At 38.5% G+C, this 27,860-nt stretch overlaps 2 protein-coding genes across 2 annotated transcripts in view; one reads left to right on the plus strand and one right to left on the minus strand.

Annotated features, from left to right (window-relative positions):
* Positions 1-10,963, minus strand: part of DYNC2H1 (dynein cytoplasmic 2 heavy chain 1) — a 144,699-nt gene extending 133,736 nt beyond the window's left edge. The window contains 13 exon segments of the mRNA XM_030946228.1: positions 504-699; positions 2,055-2,230; positions 3,299-3,423; positions 3,580-3,691; positions 3,874-3,987; positions 4,081-4,215; positions 4,455-4,687; positions 5,510-5,654; positions 6,202-6,320; positions 6,632-6,767; positions 7,295-7,318; positions 7,320-7,466; positions 9,812-10,963. Coding sequence (XP_030802088.1) covers positions 504-699; positions 2,055-2,230; positions 3,299-3,423; positions 3,580-3,691; positions 3,874-3,987; positions 4,081-4,215; positions 4,455-4,687; positions 5,510-5,654; positions 6,202-6,320; positions 6,632-6,767; positions 7,295-7,318; positions 7,320-7,466; positions 9,812-10,012 — 1,863 coding nt within the window. The 5' untranslated portion in view covers positions 10,013-10,963.
* Positions 10,964-11,046: 83 nt separating this feature from the next.
* Positions 11,047-27,383, plus strand: DCUN1D5 (defective in cullin neddylation 1 domain containing 5). The gene is made up of 8 exons (XM_030951248.1): positions 11,047-11,417; positions 13,955-14,037; positions 16,540-16,610; positions 17,013-17,104; positions 21,933-22,041; positions 22,136-22,240; positions 22,944-23,046; positions 23,808-27,383. The coding sequence occupies exons 1-8, from the start codon at positions 11,338-11,340 to the stop codon at positions 23,861-23,863; spliced, it is 699 nt and encodes a 232-aa protein (XP_030807108.1). The 5' UTR covers positions 11,047-11,337; the 3' UTR covers positions 23,864-27,383.
* The last annotated feature ends 477 nt before the right edge of the window (positions 27,384-27,860 follow it).

The following is a 27,860-nucleotide window of genomic DNA, read 5'->3' on the forward strand; positions in this document are numbered from 1 at the left end:
GACACCTCATGTGAAATTGAACTGAAATATAAGCCAAACAAAAACATATGTGGCATTCAGTGCAACCAAAAAAATAGACCACCCACCCCCCAAAACCTCACACATACTTCCATTAAAATTCTTGCTAATATATTTTCTGTTGAAAACTAGCAATGGTGAGGACAAGTTGCTACATTTTATGAGAATTCCCTTTAGTGATAATGATAAAAAACTGAAACTAAAACCAGGTAATCAACTAATTACTTTCGTATTTTTGTATATTCATACAGTAACTTCATATGGCTTTAATATTATATTTCAAAAGAAGACACATTCTGAAATTGTAAAGCATATCTTTACTTTTGTTTTTTTTAATGGGCTTCACTAATTTGCTCAAGAAAGAAGTCACTTTCATACAGACAAGCACAGCGAAAAGCTTAACCCCACAGACAGAAAAGACAGCACTGTAGAGAAATTCAAGCAGGGAAGTCAGAACAGGAAGGTATTATGGCATAATCTTATACCTGCTTGAGGACGACCGCCTGCTTGCAGAATTTTTGTGCAGTGTTTGCAAGATGCTGTATTTTAGCTGGTATAGCAAACCCAAGTGCTGAAAGCTGACGTACTTCTCTCAGCAGAGTCACCAAACGATCTGAGTAAAGTATGTTTAATGTTCCAGAAATGGGATCCAACTCCATCACAGGGCTATTAGCTTGGATACTGGACCAAAATCAATCATATTACTGAATATAATTTGATATTTCTCCCTTCTTACCATAATATAACAAACTATTCTAAACAGCTTGATGTCATTCTATTTTGTTTTTCTATGCATATTAACATTTTCATTTACTCAGAAATTATTCCAGTAACCTTTCCTTTAATTCAAAGCCAATGAAGATAAGACAGATCATTTTTGCTTAAGAAGTTTTTCAGGTTTGTGACGATAGTTAACATGTAACTCACAGCTAGACAGTATTCTAGATTACATTGTATCTGTCACAGTCTCTCAAGCAGGAGCCTTACCAGCCCCAGTCTCCAGCACTGCGAAGTGGGGAGAAAATAATGAAGGAATCAATTCTAAGAACCAGAACTTGCATCAATGGAGCATTTTGGTATATTCAGCCAGATGCTAATAAGAACATCAACTTGTCTTCAGACTTTATTCTAATTTTTTTCCTACTTTAGCAATGCTTCTATCACCATCCTTTCATAAACACTTCAGCCTTACTCAATTTTTTCTTTTTTTCTTTCCTCATCTCTTTTCTAGTTCCCATATCCATTGGACTCCCCTTTGTAGGGACCTACTTCTTTTCTGGTTCTTTTAATAAACCACTTCACATCTTTTAAAATCTCACAATAACAAATTTTTATAGTACTGATAAATTAGATGGCTGTTATATATTTGAGTATTTTCATTAAAATAAAAGGTTTTGCTTAAGCATAAACTCCTGTATCCCCTGTAACTGTGGACAAATTCTTTTCAGAGGAATTTTGCAACACTCAGAGTTGAAGACAGAAGATATGTGGCCAGTCAACTAAAATTGTTAAAATATATTTTAAAACCCCATACAGAAATTTTATTATTTTGGGAAAAAAAATCCATGAGGTTTAAATTGATCTGCTTACCCTTCTTTCATCTGCCTTATGTAGACTGCAGAATTTCTTGTGCATAACAATTAATTTGTTACTCTACATGTGTTATCTGTATATCACAGCTATACTCCCATCTAGTCTCTATACATTACCACTATAAGGACTACAACGAGTAACAAATAAAAACAACGAGCAAACCAAACATGTCTTTCATTCCAGGTCCTAACAGAAACTTCAAGATTAGTTACTGATCTCCAATATTGGCTGTTAATTAATAATTAAAAATATTGTCCTGTATACTTCACCTTACCAAGCCAGACTGGCAGGATGATGAAAATAAAATAAATTGCTCCATTTTGTCTCTCCATTCATTCTCAATCCTGTAATTTTTTTTATTTCCTTTATCAAGTTCTAATGAATTACACCCCACCACAGATATCATTATTTAATAAACATTATTTAAACAAGAGTGTATTTACCAAAGTCCTGACTTGGGATTTGATAATTCTGACTGGATATTCCTAGACCAATCATCAAATTGTTCTTGCTCATATACTTTCAACTGTTCCAGAAAACAATTGGCACTTTGATGAAAAGTTTGAAATCCAGGTAAGTCAGACAATAAAGCCTCTGCCAGCTTGATAGAATCATCCACCTTAAACACAATAACAGAGAAAAGAAAGTTAACTTCCCAGTGTTCAATCAGAAAAGAAAAATCATCACAATAAAAATCAGTATTACAAAACATCCAAGCGGGATTCAAAAGCTGATTAGGAAAAAAAAAAGTGAATTCTGAACTGTGTCCCAATGTCTGAATTCTCTTTACTGTAAACTGGGTTTGAATAAGCTGTTCACTGACAACACTGACAATTGCATTCACCTCTATTAAGATACCCCAGGATATCACACTTGGTCTTTAATTAAGTTTCTGTAAAGGTACAGATCTCCCATGAGTCTTCTGTTTTATCTATAAGGTCCATGACAATACTCAAAGGTATTTGAAATGGAATTTCATATCTACAAGTGGACAAATTAAAATCCTAGTCAATACAATCAGTGAAGATTTGAGAGCAATTAAAAATTTGAGCACAGCCTAAAGCAGACATAAAACTGACATACATCAGCTGAATCAGGCTAATAGTTATTCTGGGATAAATATCTTCTTATTCAAATTTAGAGTTATTGCATAGGGCACTTATGTCCACAAAAAACATTTTAGTTTTCACTGGTCAATGTTGTCCAAAAAATGTTTAATATTTTCTACTAAAGTGTAAATACAAACTAAAAAAAAACAAAATTAAAACAGAATTGTTGTACATTTACTACAAATTCCCTGGCAGGCACAAGCTCAAAATGTGCTACTCTTCGATTTCAAGAAGACACTACAAAGGTTATTAATAACAAGTGAGGATTAGGATTTCAGAATCTGGGTATCTGTGAATCCTAAATACATTTTTAAAATGCAAACTGGAGGGTAAAATTTAACAAAAACATCTACTGTATGATTTTTTTTAAGAGGCAGTTCAGTTTACTACAAAAAGACTACATTCTGGGTCTGCTAATAAAATTCAACTTAGCAAGCAGCACCACTGATAAGGAACCTTGATTATATAACTCTTGAGAAGCCCACAATTCTTCTGTGTGAAATTCCCCACAGAAATGTCAAATACCATGTTTTACGTTCTATGAAAATATGTATGTATACAGTAACAGAATCTGTTACCTTCAGCTCCAGCTGCTGTACCCATACAATATTATTGACAACTTCAGAAAGGTTCTTGCCTGACAGTGGTCCAGAAACATCACCAGGAACACCATGGCATCGAGTTCCAAAATCTGTCTCATAGTCTAACACATGGAAAAGATTAATTAGAACAGAAATCTAATAGAGCTGTAGTTATAAAAATATTACTGTAGTTATAAAAATATACCAGGAAAACTGGCATAATTCTAGAAGTAAATAAAGATCCCTGCATGCACAAAAAAACGAATGCAATTAAATACCTTTGACATAATCTTGAAGTGCTGCCAGCAATGTTTCCCTCTCAAAAAGCAACTCTTTGCTTATATATGGATGCTTTATCAGTTCCTTATGCTTCTGAAATATTTGAAGAAGCTGGAATACAAAGATTTTTAAAAGTTATCACTTTCTTAGGAAAAAAAATTAAACAGAGGCTGATACCACCCAGTAGTGCTGTCTTTGGCTCTAAGTACTCACTCTTATCCCCTAAACTGACCACTTAGGAATTAAATAACTTGATCTTCAGGAAAGTTTTCAGAATACAGAATTACACATACCTGCTGTGGACTGTCCTGAATTTCTGAAATAAATTTCTTCAATTTGCTTGCTATTTTTTGTTCAACTGGTGCAAGAATTCTTTCATACTGAGAGACTGCTGCTCTCCATAATGGCTAGAGATAATGAGTTCATGTGTTAGTTTAGGGCGATATACATTGTAGAAAGACACAGAAAGAATGTGAATAAATTAAAAATAAGCATTATACCTCTGTGTAAGGATTATAGTGTACAGGATTTAGGCCAGCAAAGGGCTCAAACACATGGGAAAGATGTAAAGAATTTTTTTCTCCAGCTGGCAAAAAGAACATAAGTTTTTCATGAAGTGTTCTAACAGTTAGCACCTATGAGGGAAAGAAAGTATTTGATATAACAAATGTATTTTTACATAAAATTTATATTTACAAGCACACATGTCTCTCCTTTCTACAAGGAATTTCTGAAAGACTCAGACAAACGGATTATAGAATACTATCTGACTCTGAAAAGACCATGAAAGTATTTTAATTCCCTTTTTTAACTTGAAACAATGCTGTTTAATTCTGTGTCTAATGAAACTAATATGTATAATTCAAACCTCTACCTCATCAAGACGTTGGCCAAGTTTGGCTATCAGTTCAGGGAAATATTTCTCATTTTTCCATGGATGTAGAGTGTAATGTTGCCACAGTTGTCCAGTTAGGTATTCACAAGCTGACACCCATTGTTCACAAACCAAGATGCCAGCCTGTATATTTTCTTTAACACTGTGAAAAGTATCCTCCCACAAATTCAAAGCTGCTAATTTTCTCTGAACAAATCTACCTAGTGAGCCACCTAGAAGACAAAAAAAAAATAAAAAAACAAGATGTTTGTTTAAAATAATTACTTTAAAGCTACACCACATTCCAATCACATTAAAAAAATATAGTGTAGTGTCTTGATTTCAAACCACACAAATGCAGCACTAACTGATTATTTTGTTTCCGATTCAATAAATGTCTTGAATATCTCCAAGGTAAAAAGAAGTTGGTCCAACATGTGAAGCTGATGGATTTGGATTCTGGATTCCACACACAATCACCTGTCTTTATCAGCAGCAATGGCTGTATCTGGCTGCTCTCCACAACTCTTCCTCACACACACACACACACACACACACACACACACACACACACACACACACACATCTGGCAGGAGCACACAAACTCATTGTCCTATGCCTGTCCCCAAACATGGGGCTGCTGTCAAAGAGAATGAGAGAAGAACCTGTCTGCACATCCTGCTCTCATCTTCACACAGACTGAACCAACCTTTAATGGGAGTTTATGTAAGTAAGTTTTCTCCTCTGAAAGAAAGACAGGGAGTCAAACAGAAGCATGACAAATCCAGCCCACAGGCTGAAAGATATCCAACTCCATCTTCTAACTATCTATTACAACTATCTTCTAACTAGCTATTCCCATGCATATGTAATGGCATCAGAACTGGCTGAATTACCACATACTAAAAGGCAAATATTCATGGATCATAGTTACAAGAAGCAAGAACCTTCATGCTGTGGGCTGTTATTGGTGCCTTTACAAGGAAGAAGGTCTCTGCTCAAGGAATCACTTTACTTTTCTCAACTGTTCATTTCATAAAAACTTAAAGGTTTACCTATCACATCCAAGAGATTATGCATGCGAGACTGCGGATAAGGATCATGCTCTGTTTGTCTCCACACACTATCAACAGTGTCCTTGGTAGCCTCCACCAAATCCACAACTTCAAATAATGAGAGAGTATCCAAGTTGTAATAATCCTAGAAAAAAATATCCTGAATATGTTTACTTTGCAAATAGCATTGTCAAAACATTTACACTTTTCTGAAGCTGGCAAGTGCTGTAGTTTCCTGAGGTTTACTGCATAACAGAATATGTCACAATCCTCTTGAAAAACCAAGTATTTGTGTAAGTTTATTCGTGTGAAGTATTCATTGCTATCTGAAACATTATTCAAAGAAGTGCTTTGAGAGTGCCTGAAGTGTTGCATAACAGCATTAATAGTGTCCTTTTCATCTCATGAGTCAATCCCCAGTTCACAAACTGTAGCAGACAGTTGTATTTCCACAGTGGCTCCTAGTATTCAATGACCAAATCCACTCCCAAGTAAATGTCAGCATTCCCACGCACCACTGTCACTACAAGCTACATGAATATCATTTAAAACTTTGCCTAACAAAAAATAACTCAATAGTTATATATTCATATATTTGGAAAGAGTGTACACATACTGACATACATTTCATAGGAAGAGTGATTCTTACTAAGTCTAGAAATATTTCCCTGATCACACAAAATAAAACATACTTTTGCAATGTCCTCAAATAGGTCTCTAAAGTATGAAGCTCTCTCTTTACTACATCTTTTATGTCCACGATGAGCACATTCTCTCCAGAACTGAAATTCATCTGTTGGTGTAAGTATAGCTGCAAATAAAATAGAAAATATTTATATATTAAATGAATGAATGTTTATAAAATACATTCAGTCATACTTTCTAAAGCTATTTTATACATATGGTTATGAAAATATCCTTTAACTTCTGATCCTGACTAGATGCAGTATAAAAGTCAACCCTTGTCTTCTGGCAAGACCATAAGTAATTCCAGTCTACTAACAACAACCAGTTATATTTTACACTGTGAAATCACTGGGAAACCTAAACTCTCAACTTGTAAATAAATTATTTACTCTGAATTCAAAAATTAACTATAAAAGACATAATTGCAAAACAAACCTCGCACATCATCTTCACTGAATTTTGTTCCTGTGTAACTGGGATCTGATCTTCTGAGAGCAGTACTCAAGCCAGCTTCAAGCTCACTTAGAAGTTTCTGGAGCTTGGGATCAAATGTTTTACTCCATTTCTCATCCTGTAATGAAAATTTCAAAAATTATGACTCACATGATAGAGCAATTAGTATTTTCTTCCCATTAATCATTAAAAAAATACAAAATTCAGATAAAGTACCAACCACATGGTGGGACAATGTAGCATTTTTTTCCCTAAAGTCAAGGAAGAGCACCTCATTCTTTTGATTTAACAATTCAGAATAATACTACAAAAAACATTTTTATTACAAAATCAAAAGTCAGTTGCCAGGTTCATAAAGGCACCCTGAAAGCATGTGAGCTGTTTTTCCACATTAACCACCAATGGCCAGTGTATTCCACATTTCCAGTCAGGCATATGTATGACCAGAAGCTTCCTCTCATCCTTACTGATAGGAGCTTAAGTACTTTCTTTAACTTAGCAACTATAGCTATCACCCATTGCTTAATCTCCTCAAACATTTTAGTTTCATAACATAAAATATTTAGCTCAGAATTAGGTAACATCCTACTGAATTCCAATGTCTCAATATAAATCTACAGAACATTAAAGTAGTATATTGCTCACCTTTAGTAATACTGGTGCAAAAACTTTGTCGTACAGCTTGATAAAGGGTGTTGATTGGTGAATCTAGCACAGATGACACAAGAATATTACTGTGAAGATTATCTTCAGTAATTACATCAGGTCTCAGCTTAAAGAACACCAACACATTATTCTTTGAATCAGTAGTTTCAATCTGTAATAATCAAGAAAACAGGATTTGTTTAGAAAGCTGTTACTAACTGCTAAACTGCATACACCATTTACACAAACAATTTGCATCAAGAAAAAATATAAAATAGCCATATTACTCCCTCTGGGCTCTGATAAAATTCTGGTAGTATTTGATTTGCACAGAAAATTATAATTTTTATGATACTCATTTCTGAGTCCATAGGAACCTGACTTCCAACATCAAATACATAAAGCCTTCTACAGCATATAATGTCTGCAAATATCATCATTTCTTACTACATTTTGAAAACTCCACTTACCACTTTCTCTGGACAAAAGAGAAACTCTATCTTGTGTCTAGAGAAACTAAGCATTAAGTCTATTTTTCTTCCAACTGCATTTAATTGTATTTTTATGCTACAAACCTTTCGGAATATTTTTCTATATATTCTAAATATTCTGTATGGTTCTCCTGAGTTTGTAAATACATTATTCATAGATTTCTCAAGAACAGAGACAGGCATGCTCCTTCATCACTGAAATCATAAATTGTAGCCTGATGAACATTCCATCCACAGCCCAACTTATGGGTAAAGTTCCAAAAATTGCCATAAAGTAATTACTGAAATTATTTGTGGCTGAAGAGAATTCATAGAACAGGAAAATTTATTAAACATTTGATAAATTTATAGCAAAAATATGCTAAGTGAAATCTCAGATCCTGTACCATTGAAAACATTTGTGTACTGTTTTTCTGATAAGAGAAACAAAGGGTAGTAAGAACAGTTTTCAGTTTTATTGTACAGTATCAGTTTTACTTTCCTATCAAGTGTTTAGCCCTACTCCCACAGACATACCTTCACTGAGACAACAAATACAGAGTATAACAGCAATATGCATCTGATCTTCCACAGCTGCTGAAAGCTGCTTTGTATTTTAGACAGTGGCTCAGCAGCACTCCCAAAAACTGGTACACATATATGTTCATTCTTGCCTGAATACAGCAGGCACTAGACTTCACAGAGGATTAACCAAGGAGTTATGTAAGTTACAGGTCTGCACTCCACATGTTGAGGACTCCTTACATGCTTCTTCCATGTGTGAAGCCACTGACATAAGAGACACCAAGTCCCTGGTCTCACTGCAGAACAATAGGTCCCATTGTCAAGACCCACACCTTGCCTGTACACTCTGAGTGGCTGGCACCACACCATGCCCTCCGTACATGGTGACACTGAGTGCACATCACATGCCCGTGGTAGCAATCCCAAGAGTCACTTGCTGAACACAAGACTCAAGGGAGGACATTTCACACAATGAACCTCAGATTTGCTTACAGCTGGACACATCAAATTGAAAAATGCATGTTTTGGACAAGCACCCAGCTTGGATTTGTCAAATATCAGCCAATGTGCCATACATTGGGTCCCATTCCCTACACAGACATTGCCCATGCAATCCTTTGGGACACGTGCATGCAGCCATGCCCAGGAGGAAACCATACATCCAACTCCATGCCCCGGGCCATTCACATAGAGACAATATACAACACACTAAAACTGCACCAGCATGGGCACAATCCACTAACGAATGTACCATCAGCTGACCATATGGTCTTCATGGACTCTGGGGACAGTGTTCTTGTTTCAGCAAGGATTGAGTTAATTTTCTTACAGTGCTGTGCTTTGGGTTTAGTATGAGAATAATGCTAATATCACACTGATACAGTGGTTGTTGCTGAGCAGTAGTTACCAAAGTCAAGGACTTGTCAGTTTCCCATGCTCTGCCAGTGAGGAGGGCACAAGAAACAGGGACAGAGCATGGCCGGGCAGCAGACCCGAACAGGCCAGAGGGATATTTCGTAGCACAAAGCATCCTGCTCAGTGTATGAACTGGGGAGAGCTGGTCGGGAGGCACCGATCGCTGCTGGGGGACGGGCTGGGCATCAGTCAGGGGGTGGGGAACAACCGCACTGTGCATCTCTTGTCTCTCTTGGATTTTATTCCCCTCTCTCGCCCCTTTTCATTACAGTTATTAACCTTGTTATTAGCGTGTAAGTAGTTAGCTATTACATTTTATTTCGTTTCAGTTATTAAACTGTTCTTCTCTCAAGCCACGGCGTTCTTTTCTTTCCGATTCTTCTCCCCACGGCGAGGTGGGGGGACAGTGAGCGGTACTTATCTGCTGGCTGGGGTTAAACCACGGCAGCCGCCAGCAGCTTGCAGCAGACACAGAGACCTGCACAGATATTCGCAGGAGGGAGATGTCTCCCAAATCTGACACTAGTTTTTACGGCCACCAAGCCTGGGCAGTCTGCGGGCTCTGCCTCCCCGCTCGCACGCCGGGACGCGGCGGAAGCCACGGTACCTTATTGGAGGCGCTGAGCTGCGCGCCCGAGTGCTGCACCACGAGCAGGAACTCATTGCCGTCGTCGAGGAAGCGGCTGAGCTCCGGACGGGAATGCAGCCCCGCGGCCAGGGCAGCGGCACCGCCCGCCGGCTCCAGCCCGAAGTAGTTGGCAGCCGTGGCTGAAATAAAGCGCTTCCTCCTGTCTCCCTCCCCGGCCATGGCGGCAGCGCGCACCCCGCCAGGCAGGATCAAGGCGAGGGCGGATGCAGAGCACCACGGGAGCACATGCAGGCGCTGGCGGGAGAAGACCCAAAATGCTCACGGCGGGAAGGACGGCGGCTCGCTCCGGGGCACAGGGCTCCAGAGAGGCCCGGAGCCGTCCCGGCGTCGTCGGGGCCCGTCACTATGGTGACCGGAGATGGCGGCCCCGGCGCGCAGGCGGCCTAGCTGCGGGTGGCGCCGGGCAGGGAGGCGGCGGTCGACGCGCTCGGCAATCAGCGGAACGGGGCGGGACGGGGGTGGACAAGCGGGCGGGACGGAAGAGGTGCCGCGCTGCTCCTCGGCACGGCAGCAGCGCCCGGCAGTCACCCGGGGCCCGGCCGGACCGATCCGCTGCCAGGCTTCCCTTGGATTCACCGAAGCAGCTCTCCTGCTATCAGCTGCACCACGGTGTCACGGCCGCCCCAGTACTTCGGGTGTTTCCCTCGCCCCCGCCCCACTCCGCTAGGGAGCCCGTGGTGCCCGGTACAGAAAGGCGGAGGACTGATCCCGGCCCCGGGGAGCCCTGGGAGAATGCTCAGACCGTCCACCGGGACCACAAGCTTGTGGCTGCCCGTGGTTTCGCGGGCCAGTGCGGGCGTAGCGATCCGCGCCCCACTCAGCGATCCCGGCCGCTTCTCTAGAGGCTCTCTGGAAGGACGGAGCGCCTCCCGTCCCGCCCAGCAGCTCGCAGCTCTCGGCAGGCACTCTCGGCCACCGCTCGCGGCTCTCGGCAGGCGGCTGTCCCAGCCCCGAGCCCGCCTTCAGCGCTGACGGGACACCCAGCTCCCGCCTGGCTGTCGGCTGTGCCCGCGCGGGTTCGAAAGCGCTGGAAGGGTTGGCGCTCCCCCGTTTATTTCGCTGCAAACGCCGAGCTGTAACCGGCAGGCGCGCGGCCCCCGCTCCGGCCGGGAAACGCGCGCGGAAGCCCCGCCCTCCCGGGGGCAGGTCCTGGCGCGGCCCCGCCCGGCGGCGCTACCACTTCCTGCCCGGCGCCGTCTGTGTCCGGGTCGTTCTCGCCGTTCTCTCCGCAGCCGATACCGCCCGCGCTCGCTCCCGCCCCCGGCACGACACCCGCTTCTGCGAACGGAGCGGCGGCGGCGTCTACCCGCGGCGAGCGGGGGCCGGCAGCGCCCGGTGGGGCTGGGGAGGACCAGCAGGAACGGGGTCTCATCTCGTTTCCTCACCGCCGGTCTCGGCAGGCGGCGGCGGCCGGGGGAAGCGAGCCCGGGGGGGCCTCGGCTGCGGGCCCCGGCAGCGGGGCGGCCCCGCCCCGAGGCAGGACGATGCCGGTGAAGAAGAAGAGGAAGTCCTCGGGGGCGGCGGCGGCGGACGACACCGGCCTCAAGAAATGTAAACTCGGCAGGTACCGTCTCGCGGGGCGGCGGCCGGTGCCGGCGGGCACGTCCCGGGCCACTCTTCCGCGGGCCCCGGGCTGCGGCGGCCGTGTGGGGCCCGGTAGGGCCGCGGCCGTGCCGGGGGGCACGTCCGGTGCAGGTGCGGCGCTCGTTCGGCGTGCGGCGGCGTGCGGCATGGTCACGCCTCGGCGAGAAACGCCACGGAACGGCTCCCATTCCCGGCTGGCTTTGCCTTTGGCTCTACCTCAAGGGCCTGTTCTGGCATTTATCCCCATATTCATTCTATCTCGCTGGGGTGGCCGGCTCTCCTCGCTTTAAGGTTGCCAGTACTCAGAGGGTCTGTGTGTGCTAAATCGTCGTTTCCTCTTTTTTTTTTTTTTTTTGTCCCCCCTTTTTTTTTTCTTTTTTTTTTTCGCAGTGAATTGGTAGGATTGGTCAGCATACTGGCAAACAAGAGCAGGAAAGGTTTCTCTAATAAATATAGGAGCCGGGAACATCTTGTTCGTTAACTATTATAAAACGATGGCTTTATGCTGTGATACCCGAAAGTTGCTTTTAGAATGATAAACCATTAGTGCGGTGCAGCAGGAGCTTACAGTGTGGCTTCCTCGAAGTAACTGCCTGCCTCATCTATTAGACCTTGTTAAGTATGCTGGTAAAACAGTAGTTAGGACTAGCGTCCTGAGGACATGAGGATAACAAAGGACTTGCGAAATCCACACTACGGGAATGGCTATTGCAAAAAATTGTGGTGTATGGCCTTTCTCGTTGGCTGGCCAAACTTGAGCTTAGAAGCACCCTGGCTCTTATTTTGTTATGACTGTTCATTTTGGGTAACCATTCCAGATCTCACTTTTTGTAGTCATTGATGACCTTTTAGTTTCTATCTGTTATTCCTTGCCTATAAATCTCTTCTTGTGCAGCATTATCATCTGTGCTACTCTACTCCCTCATGGTTCTGCCTCAAAGTATATTTAGAGGGAACACTTCTGTTTTCTCATACTTTACTTGTATACTTCTAAAAACTAAGTTATTCTGGTTTGTAGTACCAAATTTCAGTTTCCTTGCTCATCTTAGCACTTGTCTGCATGTGTTCACTTTCAGTTTATCTTTCTAGAACACTGTTAACTGAAACTTAGGATCTTAATTTCTTTTACTTAGTGTTTTTTTAGCTTAGGAAAAGGAAAAAAACAGTTTCTACAGGGAGCTAGTTGTTGGGCAGAAACTGTGATGTCAGTGAGAGTTCATGCTAGGTGATCAGAAAATACTGGATACACAAGCATTTTTGGCATTATGTTCTTACACAACAAGTTATTGGTAATATTCTTTAGTAAAATCAGTGATTACAAATAGATCTATGTTAATCTGGATAAAGCCAATAAGCAATAGCACACCATATGACTCTGCCTCTTTCTGGTGACTTGTGTTCCTATTGCCAGTTGGATGGATGGATGAATGTTCGTAGGACTCCTTTAATTCTAGCTTTCAGCACAGAATGCTTCTTCTTAAGTGTTGTCTTTTCCAGTGAAGCTAAAAATGATACATGGGAGTTAAAGTTGTTCACCCCTCTCAGAATTGAACTATTCTTCTCCTGCTTGACGTTTTAATTTTAAAATTGCAATGTGGGAGCTGCATAATTTTAAAGCCTCTCATATGATTAGTTCTCACCTCATTGTTAGAAATAACCTTAGCTTGTTTTAAAAGTCTGTAATTTGTGTTTGAAAGGAGGATGCCTTGAAAAGGTGCTGCAACTCCTTACTGACTGAAGATGCCTTTGTGTAGTCGCTGTTTTTACTGGAAGAAATTCTGTGCATTCTTTTAATGAATGATGAATTAGAGAATTCACTTCCTAGGCAAACTGGGTTGTGTGTTACATAATGAAAACAATGATGGGGGGAAGCTCAGTGTGCTGAGCAGCTTCAATCTTGCCACAGATTGCACGCTGCTATTCTGGTATACGTACCAAATGGCTATAGAATTTGTAGATGCTTAATTACATGTATAATGTAAACCAATTGACCGGGTATTTTTCCCAGATTTGGATGGTTAACTATAAATAGCCTGACTTTTAAATATGTCAAACTCTGCAGCTTCTGTTGACCTTAATGGGATCTGTGCATGTTCAGCACTCTTGAAAATCAAGCTGCTTATTAGAGACCTAACATTAAATGCCTGTATGTATAAATAAAAACAGATAATAAGGCATTTGAATTACTGAGGAGTGATATTTTGGCCATCTGTGTGGGGATTTTTTTTGTTTAATATCTACAAGATAACAGTACTTCTGCATTTCAGGAAAGATAATAGTTGTAATAAATTGAGCTATGAGGTGGTTGTAATCCAAAGGTAATTTTATGTTCCAGCAGCAGTTGAGGATGACACAGTTGCCTTTTATGAAATTCAGCATAACTCCAGATATATACTGACCTCATTAAACAATTTAAATAGATTCATAATAAATGTTGTGTAATTTAATTTTTCCTCATTTTCATATGTGTCATTAAAATAATGCTGTTCATCCCTGTATTTCTATTTGCTACTGCAGATCACAAGCATCTGGTAAAGTAATAAGTGGAGAGGAACATTTTTCAAGCAAAAAGTGCCTGGCTTGGTTTTATGAATATGCAGGTAATATGCAACGCATTCATGTTTGAAACAATATGATTTTGTTTTAAATAAAGCAATACATAAAATACTACTTGCATTTTGCTTTTTGTATGCTGATGTAGACATAAAAATGTCCATATTTGCTTCCTTATAACATGCACTTGAATTAGGATAGCTGTTATTATTACATTCTTGGTATTTGTTCTTTTTGACTTATTTTTGTTTATTCTATGCTTTATAACTTTAAAGGAAATAACATTTGTTGAGCAGTACAATGTTGAGCCAGGATATATTGAGTGATTCACTTCTTGCTTTGAAATTGTCAAGTAGAAGTCAGGACATTGAGAGATAATTCAGATTGATGCTTATGTGTCTATATCTTCTTTGTGGTCATATTGGAAGGCTAATGATATAGGTCATGATTTAAGCTCCTTGGATTTCTGTTATACAAAACAAAATAATAGAGGTTTATACTGGTTTTCCATCTGAGAATTTGTACTAACGTTTTTTATATTCTAAATACCAATGTTTTCATTACAGAAATATTTGAAGTAGCCTCTTTCGAATAACTCACAATTGCCATTGAATAGCTGCTTGAAGTGAATGCAGTGTATTTTGCTGAATTTATTACGCTATTGCTGATATTTATTTGTGGATTATATGACTTCTGAATTATTATTAATTTCTTGTCTAGTCACTACTTAAAGTTCATCATAACTGGTTGGTGATTAAAACTCATTAGTTGCCAGATCTTAGTATGGAGAGAGCTGCTGATTTATCTGCCAATTTGAGTATTTATCAGGACTGATATTTTCCTTGCAGTCTTTTCACACCAATGAACTACTCTTGTTTATAGTAATCTCCTCTATACTTTAGGTTTGAGGCGTAGTCTTCTGGAGTGGAGTTCTGGAGTGGAGTCTTTTCTAGGGAAATAATAATTCAAAGTTAATTTTCTTGTGATAAATTTGTTTGCACATTCTTCAGAATTAATGTCTGTAAATTTTGGCTTTGTTATTGAGTCAAGAATTGAATGTAAGAGGTTATACTTTTAGTTAACCAGCAATCAAAGAATGCCACATTGCTAGCATGAGCTAGAATTCCATTTAAATTATATACAATAGAAGATAATATGGTTCCATTAAAAGATAAAATTATATACATGCATATAAGTGTATGAGTTTTATGTATGATTTCTGGACCAGAAACACTCATTCGAGCTTTTACTTGTCATTACCAGTGAACCCTTGTATGTGTTTCTCTTCATAACTTGCTGGGTTTTTTTTAAAGAATTTTCTGTCTAACACTGTTTGGCCTTGCTTACCTAGGCAAAATGTCCTTTGCAATGTTTTTCAGGAGGTAGGAATTAATGATGTTAAGTGTCAGTTGGATTTTATTTTTCTGCAAAAGTAGCCATTCTCAATAGGTTTTATTGACAATGCTCTTATCTCACAGTGAGTAGTTATTCAAAGCACATTGCCCAAACTCTTAAAGAGGCTTCTGCTTACACTGGCAGCAGATAAAGTGGAGACAGATTCATCAAGGACTCTGCCTATTATAAGTAGCAAAATTTGCCAGAAAGTTGTGAAGTGGTATGTTGTTTTGGAAGCTAAAACCTTTGCCTTTTACATTAGTTCATACTCATTAAATGTTAACGTAATGATCCAGGACATTAAAATACTGTGTTGACAGGCCTTTTAATAATATTTGCCTGCCCAGTAGGAGTCATTTTTGGAGGCTTAGTCAAAATAACTGAAGCCAGAGAGATTAGAGGAACAAATGCCCTGGAGTGTGTGTGTCCGTATGCACTCTTTAAAGGCGGTATTTTGCTGCATTTTAGAGACTTTCCTGTTAAAATGGAGAAATGACAGCATAACACTAACTGTTGTGGTCCTAATCAATTTGTTTTCATTGTAGCCCTGAACCTTTTTTTTTGCTTTGTATATGGCTAACATGCTCAGCATTTCTTCAATTTATTGTTCTCACTTTGTTTATTTTACTCAGCATTGTAAAACTCATCTTACATTATTTGCAGATTCACCCTCTGTGTTAGTGTAAACCCATAATGTTAGCACCATCAAAAGAATATCTGTAATAGTAGCTCAGACAGAATTAGGTTTTTTTGTTGTTGATAAAATAATTTTTTAAGTAACATTATTCATAAAGTAACTTCAGCAGAGAGTAGCAGTACCCAAATTGTTTTAAAACAATTGACTGCCACAGTTACTGGAGTTGAGCTGCATCAATAAGAAGCTCAATGGAGTCTTTTGAGAACTCAGATAAAAAACTAAAAGGGCTCAACTGCTATTGTAGGGAGGCAGTGCACAGCACAAACATTCTGCTGTAGCACATACATGTCTACACAATTGCACTTGATAGAATAGGTCTTGCTTAAAAGCTACTTAATAGTGTAATTCAATGTTTTTAGAAATACTTTGGGTGCAATATAGCCTAATTATTGTTCATAACTCTTATGAGCAGTGAATGTTACTTGGATTTCACTCTGGTGTGGTTTTTGCTTTGAAGGTCCTGATGAAGTTGTAGGCCCTGAAGGAATGGAAAAATTCTGTGAAGACATCGGTGTTGAACCTGAAAATGTAAGTTTCTTTCATAGTGCTAATAACACCTAAGGGGATATTTGATAAGGTTAAATGCTGTGTATAACTCTTAACTCCACTAAGCAGAGAGTTTTTCATCTTCCTCCTTGTAGGAGCTGCTCTAAGATATTTCAGCTGAATACATCAGTTTTACTTGGCTGGTGTGTGAGGTTTTTTGGGTGGGTTTATTATAGTAATACTTAATTTCCAAAAATTGAAATTGAGGGAAAAATTGCATGTAGCTGAATTTTTTAATGGTAACAAATATGAAGACGAAGCACGTATCACAATACTTACCATGTTTGAATGCTTTAGAGTTTTGTTCTTGGACATTAGTAAATCAGCCTTTTCTTACGTACTGACTACTTTTCCTCCCCTTATTTTTATTTTTGTTTCCCCTAGATTATTATGTTAGTTTTAGCCTGGAAACTAGAGGCTGAAAGCATGGGATTTTTTACCAAGGAAGAATGGTTAAAAGGAATGACCTCATTACAGTAAGAGTGTTTTTACATATCTAATAGAATGTTCTAATTTTATGATTGTACCTATAACTTAACTATTCTTGTTCTGTTTCATGTATGTTGGAAATAAGACACAAAAAAAGCTTTTAGTTCTTGTTTTGGTCCACAACTGCAAAATTAATCTGAGTTCACTCAAAGGATTAAATTATTGTCTAAACCTTGTTAAGTCAGGTTTTGATGGCTTCCTTTTCTTGCAATAATATGTTAAAATACCATTCTAGTTAGCAGATATAAATAAGTAGATCTGGAGATGCACATAAGCATATCTCGGCGCTGACATTATGGAAAGATTTTACTGATTTCTGAGCTTTGTAGATGAGGACTGCATGGATAGTAATTTTGGCTAGTGGTGTTATTTATTAGATGCACATCAGAAGCCATGCTTAATGCTTAGTTTGAATAACACCTTTTCAATTTATAAATTAACTTCTTGCTCTTTCTGTTTGCATTTGAGTTTTTGATTAGTTAATGCTCTGCCTAAAGAGATTATTTCTTACATTAAAGTAATCAGTTTTTTGTGAAGCTTAAGTCAGTTGTTACTTTTTGTTCGTTCTTTGTGTAACTACTTATGGTACCCTAGTGTTTTAAGGGTGTCTTATGACACTGCATTTAATATTACAAATAGGGAGCTCCTATTGCAGCTAGAGCACAGTGCCCTGTCAGTTGAGGATTGGTTTGGGAGATTGTATCAGGCATATACCCTCTGGTTACTCAAAACTATGGAGTAAGTGACTTTGGACTGACTCTCAACTCTTACTTGATTTGGGATCAGGCTTCTGACAGATGCCTTGATTATTTTGTGACTATCACCAGAAATTAAATTAGGAGCGGGAATTATTAAATTGCCTGAAATTCAGGGTGACAGATTAATTCTGGGTGCATGATTTTTCAGATGCAGTGAATGGGTATTAGTCACTTATCTGAAGTATTTAATTTTTATGCCCAAATAGAAGCTTTCGAGAGTTGACCAGTCTCACAGAATGCAAGCACATAGATGTATGAAATCAGGCACCTGTTCAGAGCCCATATTTTAGAGTTTGTTTCTAATAATTTGCTTACTGGAAATCTTCTCGTTCTTTTCAGAGCAGAGCTGGTCATGCTGTAGTCTAAATGTGTTTAATACTGAAAATAGGGTACTGCTGTGTGTTTTCATAGAAACAGACTTCTGGTGAGAGCACTTGCCTAAGCCTAAAGCAGTTGCTATGTATGTTTTGCTTCCCCTGTTGCTCTCTAAAAAGCTGGCTGAGCAGCTGAGTGAAGCAGAGATGCTCACATAGCACAACTGAAGATCCATTGGCTAAAAAATACATGCAGGTTTTGGCTGGGAGTGAGCAAGCAGCTCTGTGATGTTTAGCTACCATCTGAGGTTAAACCATGATGAAGGAAAATACAAAGCTGTAGACTTGTGCTGTTGTTGCTTACTAAGAAGGGAGGATCATATTATGGGATTCCATCTGGAATGGGGTTATCTATTTTCTCTTGAAAGGTCTGACAGAAGTTTGGAGGGAAAGGGTTTTACACTTAAAACAGTAAAATATTATTGCATGCTTACACAGCTTATTTCTTTTCTTTGTAATTTTTGTATGAAGAAATGAGATTGAAATGCATTAAAACCCTAGAGTGTATTCTAATAGACTTCTGTATAGAATCTTTATTTCAAAATGCGTGAAATGTTACACAAGATAATTGCATGAACGGTGCTATCCCACAGGGTGGGATTCAGCTCAATGGTAAGATACCTAAATGTTTGGTTTATACGCAAGAGCTGGATTTCTTAAGCTCTTACTGCAATCTTTGGAGATCCAGTCAGTGTAATGGAGCCCAGGGAAATACGCAGTTTGCCCGAAGACCTAATGGCTGGTCACCTGAATTGCTCTTAGAGGTTGCTTGGCTAGTCCTGTATGAATGGCAACACCTGAAGCTTAGAACATCTCTAATCTACAGTTAGATGGCAGCATTTGGGTGCCTGAATCTTGAAGTGACATTCTTTTGGCATGTTGTTTCGTAATACACTGGTGAAGTTTGCTGTTTAGAGATGAGAAAAAGAAATGTGTGGTGAGGTAGATACTGTCAAAATGAATTCAACCCTAAATATCTTATGAGACATAAGCAACTTAGGCTGGGAGGTTTCCAGTATGTTGTGTGGGTAGGGTGAATTCTGCCCTATATATGAGTGTGTGCACATACATATATATGTATGTATATATGCAAGCTCTCTTCATGGCAGAGAGAATCAAGTACCTCTGCTAGGCCAATTATTTCATCCATCTTAGGTTGAAATGTATATAATAACCTTAAATGCTTTTGGTTTAATGTTTGTATACATCTTGCTGATTTTTCTTTTTAGTAAAAGACAAGTATATGTGAATAGCTATGAAATATAAAACATTGGAATATCTGAGTAGGAGTTAATGAATCATCACTTTGTCCGTGTTAGCTATGCCTCAGATGATCTCTCTATCTCAACAGAAATTAAAATACATTCACTTTGTAGTGCTAATTTGAGTTTTGTTAAAAATGTGACATAGGGATGAGAAGAGAATGTAGTAAGCTAATGTCTAATTTTGTTGATCTTGAGGTAACACTATTCAGTGCTATCTTTCAGTAAAGATAGTTTCAGAAATCACATCTTTTTCTAGTGTCTATACAGGAGTTTAGTGTTAATTCACCTGTGCTAATTAGAAGGTTGTTCTGGTTATTAGGAAGATTATTCCAAGTATGGGTGACCTCAGTCATCTTTTTATGGTGCAGACACACAGGCAGCTGTACCTCTGTAAAAGAGGAGTTTGACAACTCCTTGCCTCTTTTTGGGAGGAAAGTCAGTGGCTAGGTACAAAAATGCCTTAAACAGCTTTAACCAAAACATGTCTGTGTGTCGGGATCCAGGGGTTGGTGCTGGTCTGAGCATGATCCTTTTGGCTTTTTGGTTATAAATGCACTGATAATAAATTGCTTAGGAGTCGTGACACTTAATTATTCCTCATTTTCATACCAACTTTTTCAAAAGAATCAATTGTGTATTAAAATACACATAGCCAATAGTATTGTAGACAATAGCTGGCATTTTACTTTGCTCTTAGATTTATGATTACTTGAACAATTTTAACAAAGTAGTTTGCAAGAAATTTAAACATACTGAAATTTGAGTTTACCCATGATATGGTAAATGATCTATCAAATTATATTTAACAGTGTGTGATAAACCCACTATAAATATTTTATATGTCACAAGTACACTTAAAACTTGAGCATTTAGGTAGATTAAATTGGTAGATTTGTCCTCAAATGTGTAGAACATTCTGGTGGAAATATGAAGCTTTCAGCATTAGAAGAGATATGAATAAAAAACACAATGCCATTCTAGCATAGCATAATGCCATTTTAAGGGTTAAATAGTAGAATATAGACACATCAGATGGCTGAAGACAAAAAAAGTAATTTTATTTTTAGTTAAATTTACCAAATCTCATTTAACAAGGGTTCTTTTCAGTACGTTATATGGTTATCACAGAATATACTAGTTGTCATCTGAATATGTAGCCTAATTAGCTAATAGTTTTATTAATTTAACACCAGTGTTGGCTAGGACTTAGTGCTGCTTTAGGTAGATGCTGCTAGGGACAAGAAATAATAAAAGGTTGCATCAGTTGGAATTGCTACATTTCTCTTGTCACAGTCTGAGAGAGGCAGACTGACTGACAGCTGTGCACACACAAAGGCTGGCAGATCTGAGGAACAGGAAGTATCAGCTGTGGGCAAAGTACAGCATCAAAGCCCAGCGTCTCAGCAGCCCTTGCTGGGGGCCTGTGTGACAAATTCATGTGGAGCTGTTAGAGGTGCAAATGTATTCTCTGAGAGGCAGGCTGCTGAAAGGGGGACACGTGACCAGAGGAAGTATTTATGTACAGCTGCATTTCTGAAAGTATGCTTCTTCATGAAGGATACAAGGCAAGGCAGATTTTTTAATTTATTCTTTTTGAGTCATGGCAGCTTTTTTATAAGAATAGAATGTCCTGTTATAATTGTTCTATTGAGTGAGTATTTTCTGGAGGATTATCAAAGTTAAATTGCATTCTCCTTTGCCATTGTTGGTGAATCTGACCCATTTTCTATTTCCTTGCTGAGTAAAGTACAAAGAGATCTTTCTGCCAGAGGGTTATTTTTGCCAAGGCTTTATCCTGTTGACTAGTGGACCTGTATGTTCTCATACAGCCTTTGATTTTTCAGTTGAATAGTTACTGAGTATTAATCAGGCGATTAAAGTTTTATCAGAGCTTGCATTTATCAGTCATAAAACATGAGCAGACTAGTATGTTTTGCAGAGTGCCTGCTCAATCCTGCCATTTGTAAACATACACTTGAAAACTACATGTTTAGGGTTTACATTTTCCCATTATTTACAGCTGGATTTTACCCCTTAATGCCCACTGAATGATGTTGTCTTCAAACATTCATAGTGATTGGAAGATAAGATACTGCTGGGTATGAATATAGATTACAGAGTTTGGAATTAAAAAACTATTATTTGAGATGTGAAGCATGCACTTTGTATTATGTTGCTGATATATTTAAAACAAAAAACTTGCTTATGGAAGCCAGCATTCATCATTTCAGTAAGCTGCAAATATTGAGCATGTTAAAGATTCTTCAAGTCAGTTTTACAGTATTACTCCTGTATATCTAATGATTGCGTTTTGGCGATTTTAGTTTTTTATGTTTGCTGGCAATTTTTTTTTGTTGCCTGATGTTGTGTTTTGAACTCCTAATGTTTTGGTTTTGGTTTTTTGTTGTTTTTTTTAAGGTGTGACTGTACAGAAAAATTACAGAGTAAATTTGACTTCTTACGGTCACAGTTGAATGACATTTCATCCTTTAAGAATATCTACAGATACGCCTTTGATTTTGCAAGGGTAAGATTGCTGAAATGTTAGGAAAGTTCTTACTTTTATTTATTCAACAAGCTTGTCCTTGACTGGTTTCTGTGCTTTCTTTATTCAACCTTAGGAAAAAGACCAGCGAAGTCTTGATATTGATACTGCAAAGTCCATGTTAGCTCTTCTGCTTGGAAGAACTTGGCCACTGTTTTCAGTATTTTATCAATACCTGGAGGTACAAGTTTCCTTGACTTTGTGAATGTTGGCAGAGTAGTTGGACTGTTCTGTGAGAATATTGTGGCTTTTTTACTCAAGAATGTATCCGTATTGCTCCTTTTACCTTGCTCAATGTGCTTATGAAACAGTGATGTTCTTGTATGCATTGCAGATCCTTGTCTTCCTCCCTGTGCCCCAGCCCCTTTCTTATCAAAGGCAGCTAAAATTCCATCTTGGTTTTACTGTAAATATAAATTTGAAAGTAAGTAGTAGAGCCCCACTAGTCTCTTCAGCTGCATCTGCACACATTTCAAGTTTGCTTTGCATGTCCTTTTGATCATAATGTATTGTACCCTGGAGAAAAGATTTATTTTATTTTTTAAATAGTTCTTTCTGGAAATACATCTGAGATAGATATGCCCCACTTTAGGGCAAGGCAAAAATATACCAGTTTTTGAAGCTTAGAGTGGTGGCTTAACTGATTTCCAGGTTTTGGGGAATTTGATTCTGTTCCGATCTTCCAAGAAATCATTTCATGTTGTTTCATAACTATGAAATGTGTTCATGTGTAGTATTTTTAAAAATGGAAAATCAAGTAAGTAATCGTCATTGTTACCCATTAAATAGCTTGTTAGGAACTCATTGAAGATAAAAAGATAAATGCGATGCAGGACTACCAAATGCCACTTGACATTTTAATATTTTGAAATTACTTTTCCTAGCAATCGAAGTATAGAGTTATGAACAAGGATCAGTGGTACAATGTACTAGAGTTCAGCAGAACTGTCCATGCAGATCTTAGCAACTATGATGAAGATGGTGCATGTAAGTATTCTTAATGTTTTGCTTATTCAAATATTAGCAGAGAATTTTAAAATTGCATAAAACCAATTTCTATTACAGAAACAATACTGTAAGATGTAATTTTTTTCCAACAATGAATACAAAAACAGCCCTGATAACCATCCATCTTCAAGCTGCAGATACTAATTTTTCCTAATTGTTTTTCAGAGGTAGAGTTTGTAAATAGTATGATTTATTTGAGCCAGCTTGTATTCAGTGAGAATCTAGTTGAAAGTGCTTGCTGCATGCAACTGTAGACTTGCAAGCAGAATTATAAACAGCTAACTCATTTTGTACTAATATATAATAAACTGTAGCTTAACAATTTTTGCCTACCTGCTGGTACTTGGGGCTGAACAACTTTCCTTCTGTCTGGTAGTCAGTCATGCCATGACTGAATTGCCTAAGTCCTGTTTTGGTCCATGTTCTAATTATTCACAATTTTGAAAACTTTGGGAAGAAGGAATTAGTTGTGCTGATTTACAAGATTTATGGGATTATTTTTATGCCTTCCATTCAGTTCACTCCACCTGTCAAATATCGGGAACAATTTTTTCCATAAAATGGTGGTTTTTTTCACTTTTTGTCATTCTTGGATTGGAATGATTGTACTAATCTATGAGTATTTTGCCATGGGATTCCCGTGGATGTTTCCTAGAGTAGTAGTTTTTTAACCCTCATACTTAAAACAAAGGTGTTTCAAAGCATTGCCAATTATAACTCCAAGTTTTGTCTGTTTGCAGGGCCTGTACTTCTGGATGAATTTGTTGAATGGCAGAAAGTTCGTCAAGCGTCATAGCAAGAATTCAAAAGAAAATGCAAAAGTTTTTTTTTGGTGCCCGCCTGTACACACAAAGTAATGAGAAAAACAAAGGATTGCATTTTCATTCATAAGAAAGACTTTACAGTAATTTTTTTTCCTTTTTTAAGGAGACTTTCTTGTTACATGTGATATGGGCATTGAACCACACCTCTTCTGAGACTGAAAGTTGGAGTTCTTGTTTTGAGTCTTATGTTTATAGCATTTATTTCAGAACAATAAAGATTCAGATTTGTGACAAAGGCCTAAAAGTGAAGGATGTCCCTTGAATGTGAGTGTGGTGTCTGTTTTTAAAACCAAATCTATAAGATATCTTTCTCAGAAGTGCCCTTTGCTATGAATTTTTGAAGACCTTAAAATGCTTAATTGGCGCTGTTGCTTGCTGTTGGTGTGATTGTCTGTGTGGCAGATGTTAGAAAGAATGACTTTTAGAAGCCCTGGGTGGGAGTGTGCTAATTTATGTAGTAAGTATTGGTCATGGGTTGTGCCACAGTTTTCAGCTCCTCGTGGAGATAAAGGCCTTAAACTCCTGCTATTGTTTTTTATTTCTTTGTTTATTTCCCACCCAGTGGCATGGCATTTAATGGCAGGCCCTTTCAAAGTAGAAGGGGGTAGAGCAAATGGCTCTGTGTGCAGAATGGCTGAAAACTGGTTGCCTGTACTTCAGATACTGAACACAGATAACTCTTTGTTGCAGCAAGGCAGATTCAGATTTTTACTGCTGTTTAGGCTTTTTGGATTGCTTTGTACAAGTGCAATTTATATTTTAAAAGGGAAAACTGGGAAGACTTGGTTTCAGGCTTTTCTTCTTACAAGTTTTAGACTGGAGGCACTCATAACATGACTTTTTTTCCTCTCTGGGTGGTTTTTATAATATAAATCAAGAAGCAACCATTTAATCACCTACATATGACAAAGTAACAGGCTGTATGTAACAGGATATTAAGTATCACCCTGTTACTCTGTGTTCTGAGTCCCAAAACTACTGTGATTGCCCTTTTAGGCATTCAGGATTCATGACAACCTTTAAATATAGAAGTTTGTCACTCTACCTCCATGTCCAGGAGACATAATGCCACCACTGAGAAGGGAAGGGATTTTAATCAGTAAATGTGAAAAACCAAACCAGAATGAGAGAATGAAGCATTTGCAGCTTCTGCTTTATTATATAAATGTATTATACAGACTGTGATAATACTGGAAGACTCAGTCAGTGATCAAGGCCTGTGTGCCAAATATTTTAACAAGTGAAATAAGAATAGACAATGTAAGCTAGGCATGACTTGAAGATCTTTGCCTCAGGGAAATTACTTCTGTTTTGCACATCCCTTAATCAGACTAAGAAGCATGAGTTTTCCTGTCCTTAAGGAAAGCTGTATTTCCAAGATGATTTTTTTTTTTTAAGAAGGAGGGTGGAAAAAAAGGAAAGGTATGAAGAGAAATAAGGAGTACCAACCAAATGTGTGCCTGTGCTCTTTTTCTACTACTGAGGACCACACTTGCAGCTTCTCTAGAGATGTGCTTGCTGTGGGCTGCAGGACACAGTGCAGTGCTGGGCTGTGGGCTGTTCTGCGAGTCACCTTGAACTGTAGAAGCTTGGTTTCACCCAAGTGAGGAAAGCACCGGAGGAAAAGATACTTGGAGGATTTCTGCTTGTACAATGGCTAGTGTCTGTGCATGTAAACAGGCGCACTACAGCTGCTCTAAATATTTTTCTCCCTATTTTACAGAAAGTATCTAATTTTAGACCTCATGTAAGCTGCAGCATTTCCCTTTAATATGTTACAAGTTATCCATTTGCATTGCTGATAATTCTGATTTCACTCATAAGAGAGTGCCTTTGATTTAGGAATTGCCCTACCCCACAGGAAGCTTGTGCCAGAATGAGATTAATTTCAACAGTCCTAAGACCTGCTGGTACTGTAAGGTCCTAAGATGCACAGATAAACATGCACCATGTAACTGATGTCAAGGGATGTACTGCTGTATACTAAATCTCTTCAGGGATGCTGATTTTGAAATGACTTTCAAGTTCACTGCAATGACTCCTTGCATACTGTGTTTAGTCCCCACTAGGGTGTTCTCTTTCCAAAACTTTTGAAATACTGGTCAGAAGAATCTTTTATAGTTTGATTTTAAAAAATCATTGCTTTTAGGTAACTGCAAGCTGTTGTGAGTTCAATTTAAACCATTTGGTCCTAGAGGATGATATTAGAGTGTAAAAGTAGGAGTGATGCACCTACCAATCTGAGTCAAGTACTTGCCATTAAGGTGTAAGACACTATGTGATGTATCATTTGTATCTGTTAAGGTTTTATCAGCATTCCTATAATAAATCCATGTTTCAGGGATTTACAATGTGGTTGTGTGAGTGATTGAAAATCATTAGTTACTCTAAAACTTTGGGGATTAATGTATTTGAACTAGTTGAAATAGTTTTTCAAGTTTGAATAAAATAGAATTTTAAGTCCTGTTTTTTTGCTTGAAACAGCGGTCAGGTGTATTGTTTCAGTGAAAATTAATGGCTTGTACAGTTTCATTGTGAACCAATCATGTTTATTAGCTGTGTTTTATTACATCACCTTACAGCTTATTGTGGATAAGTGCCAATAGCTGTTAACTTGGTTTTGTTTTGTTAATTTTGTGCATGCCCACAAGCCAAAACTTGACTTCTGCTTTCTTTAGTCTTTGAACTTTAATTTTTGTTTTGTTCAGTTGTATTTCAGTCTATAGAAATTTTTTTTAAATGTTATGCCTTATCTTTCAGTGTTCTAAGATGAAAGTTCACAGGTGAAATATGCTGCCACAGTATGACAAATTGAAGGTGAAATGTCTTCCAAAATTAAATCATAGTGGTGTCTATATTAATGCTATAAATTTCACATTAATCTCACTTTCACTTCTTGACATTAGTTCTTCCTAGCATAATTAATCACTTCTAGTTTTCTTAGGCAACTAACAGTTTTCAGTTTAAAGTCTGAAAACACCCACCTATTCATGGGAAAAGCCATACTGGTAGATCAGAATGTAGTATTTCTCCTGTGTAAAAATGTGATCTTGAATTGAACAGTTGTGTCTGTTTACCTATGTCTTTAACTGTATATGTAGTTTTGATCCAATTTCTCTTTACTGTTTATATTAGCTTCTTAAGTTCTTTACTAATGGCTATAATTTCACTTTTCTGTGTAACAGACTTTGAATTTGGCTTTTGAGATGACCATGGACATCAGCTTGGTACCTGTTTTGGGTAGCCTGGATGAGGGCTCTGTGGTCTCTGTGGCTTTTGTTCAGGGTTGTTTTTTTTTATCTGGCAAAAGCTTTGTGCTGATACATTGATAGTGACTGCACAGAAATTGCAAAAGGGACCATAAGTTCAATGTTTCTGATATTTTCATATTTTGAGCTAGTAAACAGTTCCTTCAAAGCAAAATGTAGAAACTTGTACAGGTTTAGCTTTATTAAGTGTGATAAATAAAATGGTATGTAATAGGGCAGAAAACTTATTTTGTCATGCTGCCTCTTAGTTTTTCCTTATGTGTTATTTGTGTATGTGTATTTGTTCATAAAATCACTGAGGTAACTTAATTCCAGCAAGATGGATCAGCCTCATTGTTAAGTCAACCTTATTGAAGAGTTTCTTTGCTTCTGTGTGTAGATGTAGGAAATAGAACTTTATCACAACTGTGAGTAACAACAAACACTGTTCTTGACTAGATCCTATGTTATTAGATGCTGATAGAACATCATGATCTTGGACATTGACTCTCATTAATTATTCATTGAATGAACACAGTTCCAACAACCTGTTGCAGTGCATGTGAATGAACAGGGAATGAGCTTTCCTGTCTTCCCCCGCTGCATCCCTTCACTCTCCCCCAGTGGATCTCTTGGGTCATATGTGTTTTTAGGAAAGGACTTGGTGTTTCCTAATATACTCTTCCATAGGGTCTTTCAGAGCCCATTACAGATCAAAGAC

This window comes from Camarhynchus parvulus, chromosome 1, assembly GCF_901933205.1.
Source record: "Camarhynchus parvulus chromosome 1, STF_HiC, whole genome shotgun sequence".
NCBI classification, from domain to species: Eukaryota; Metazoa; Chordata; class Aves; order Passeriformes; family Thraupidae; genus Camarhynchus; species Camarhynchus parvulus.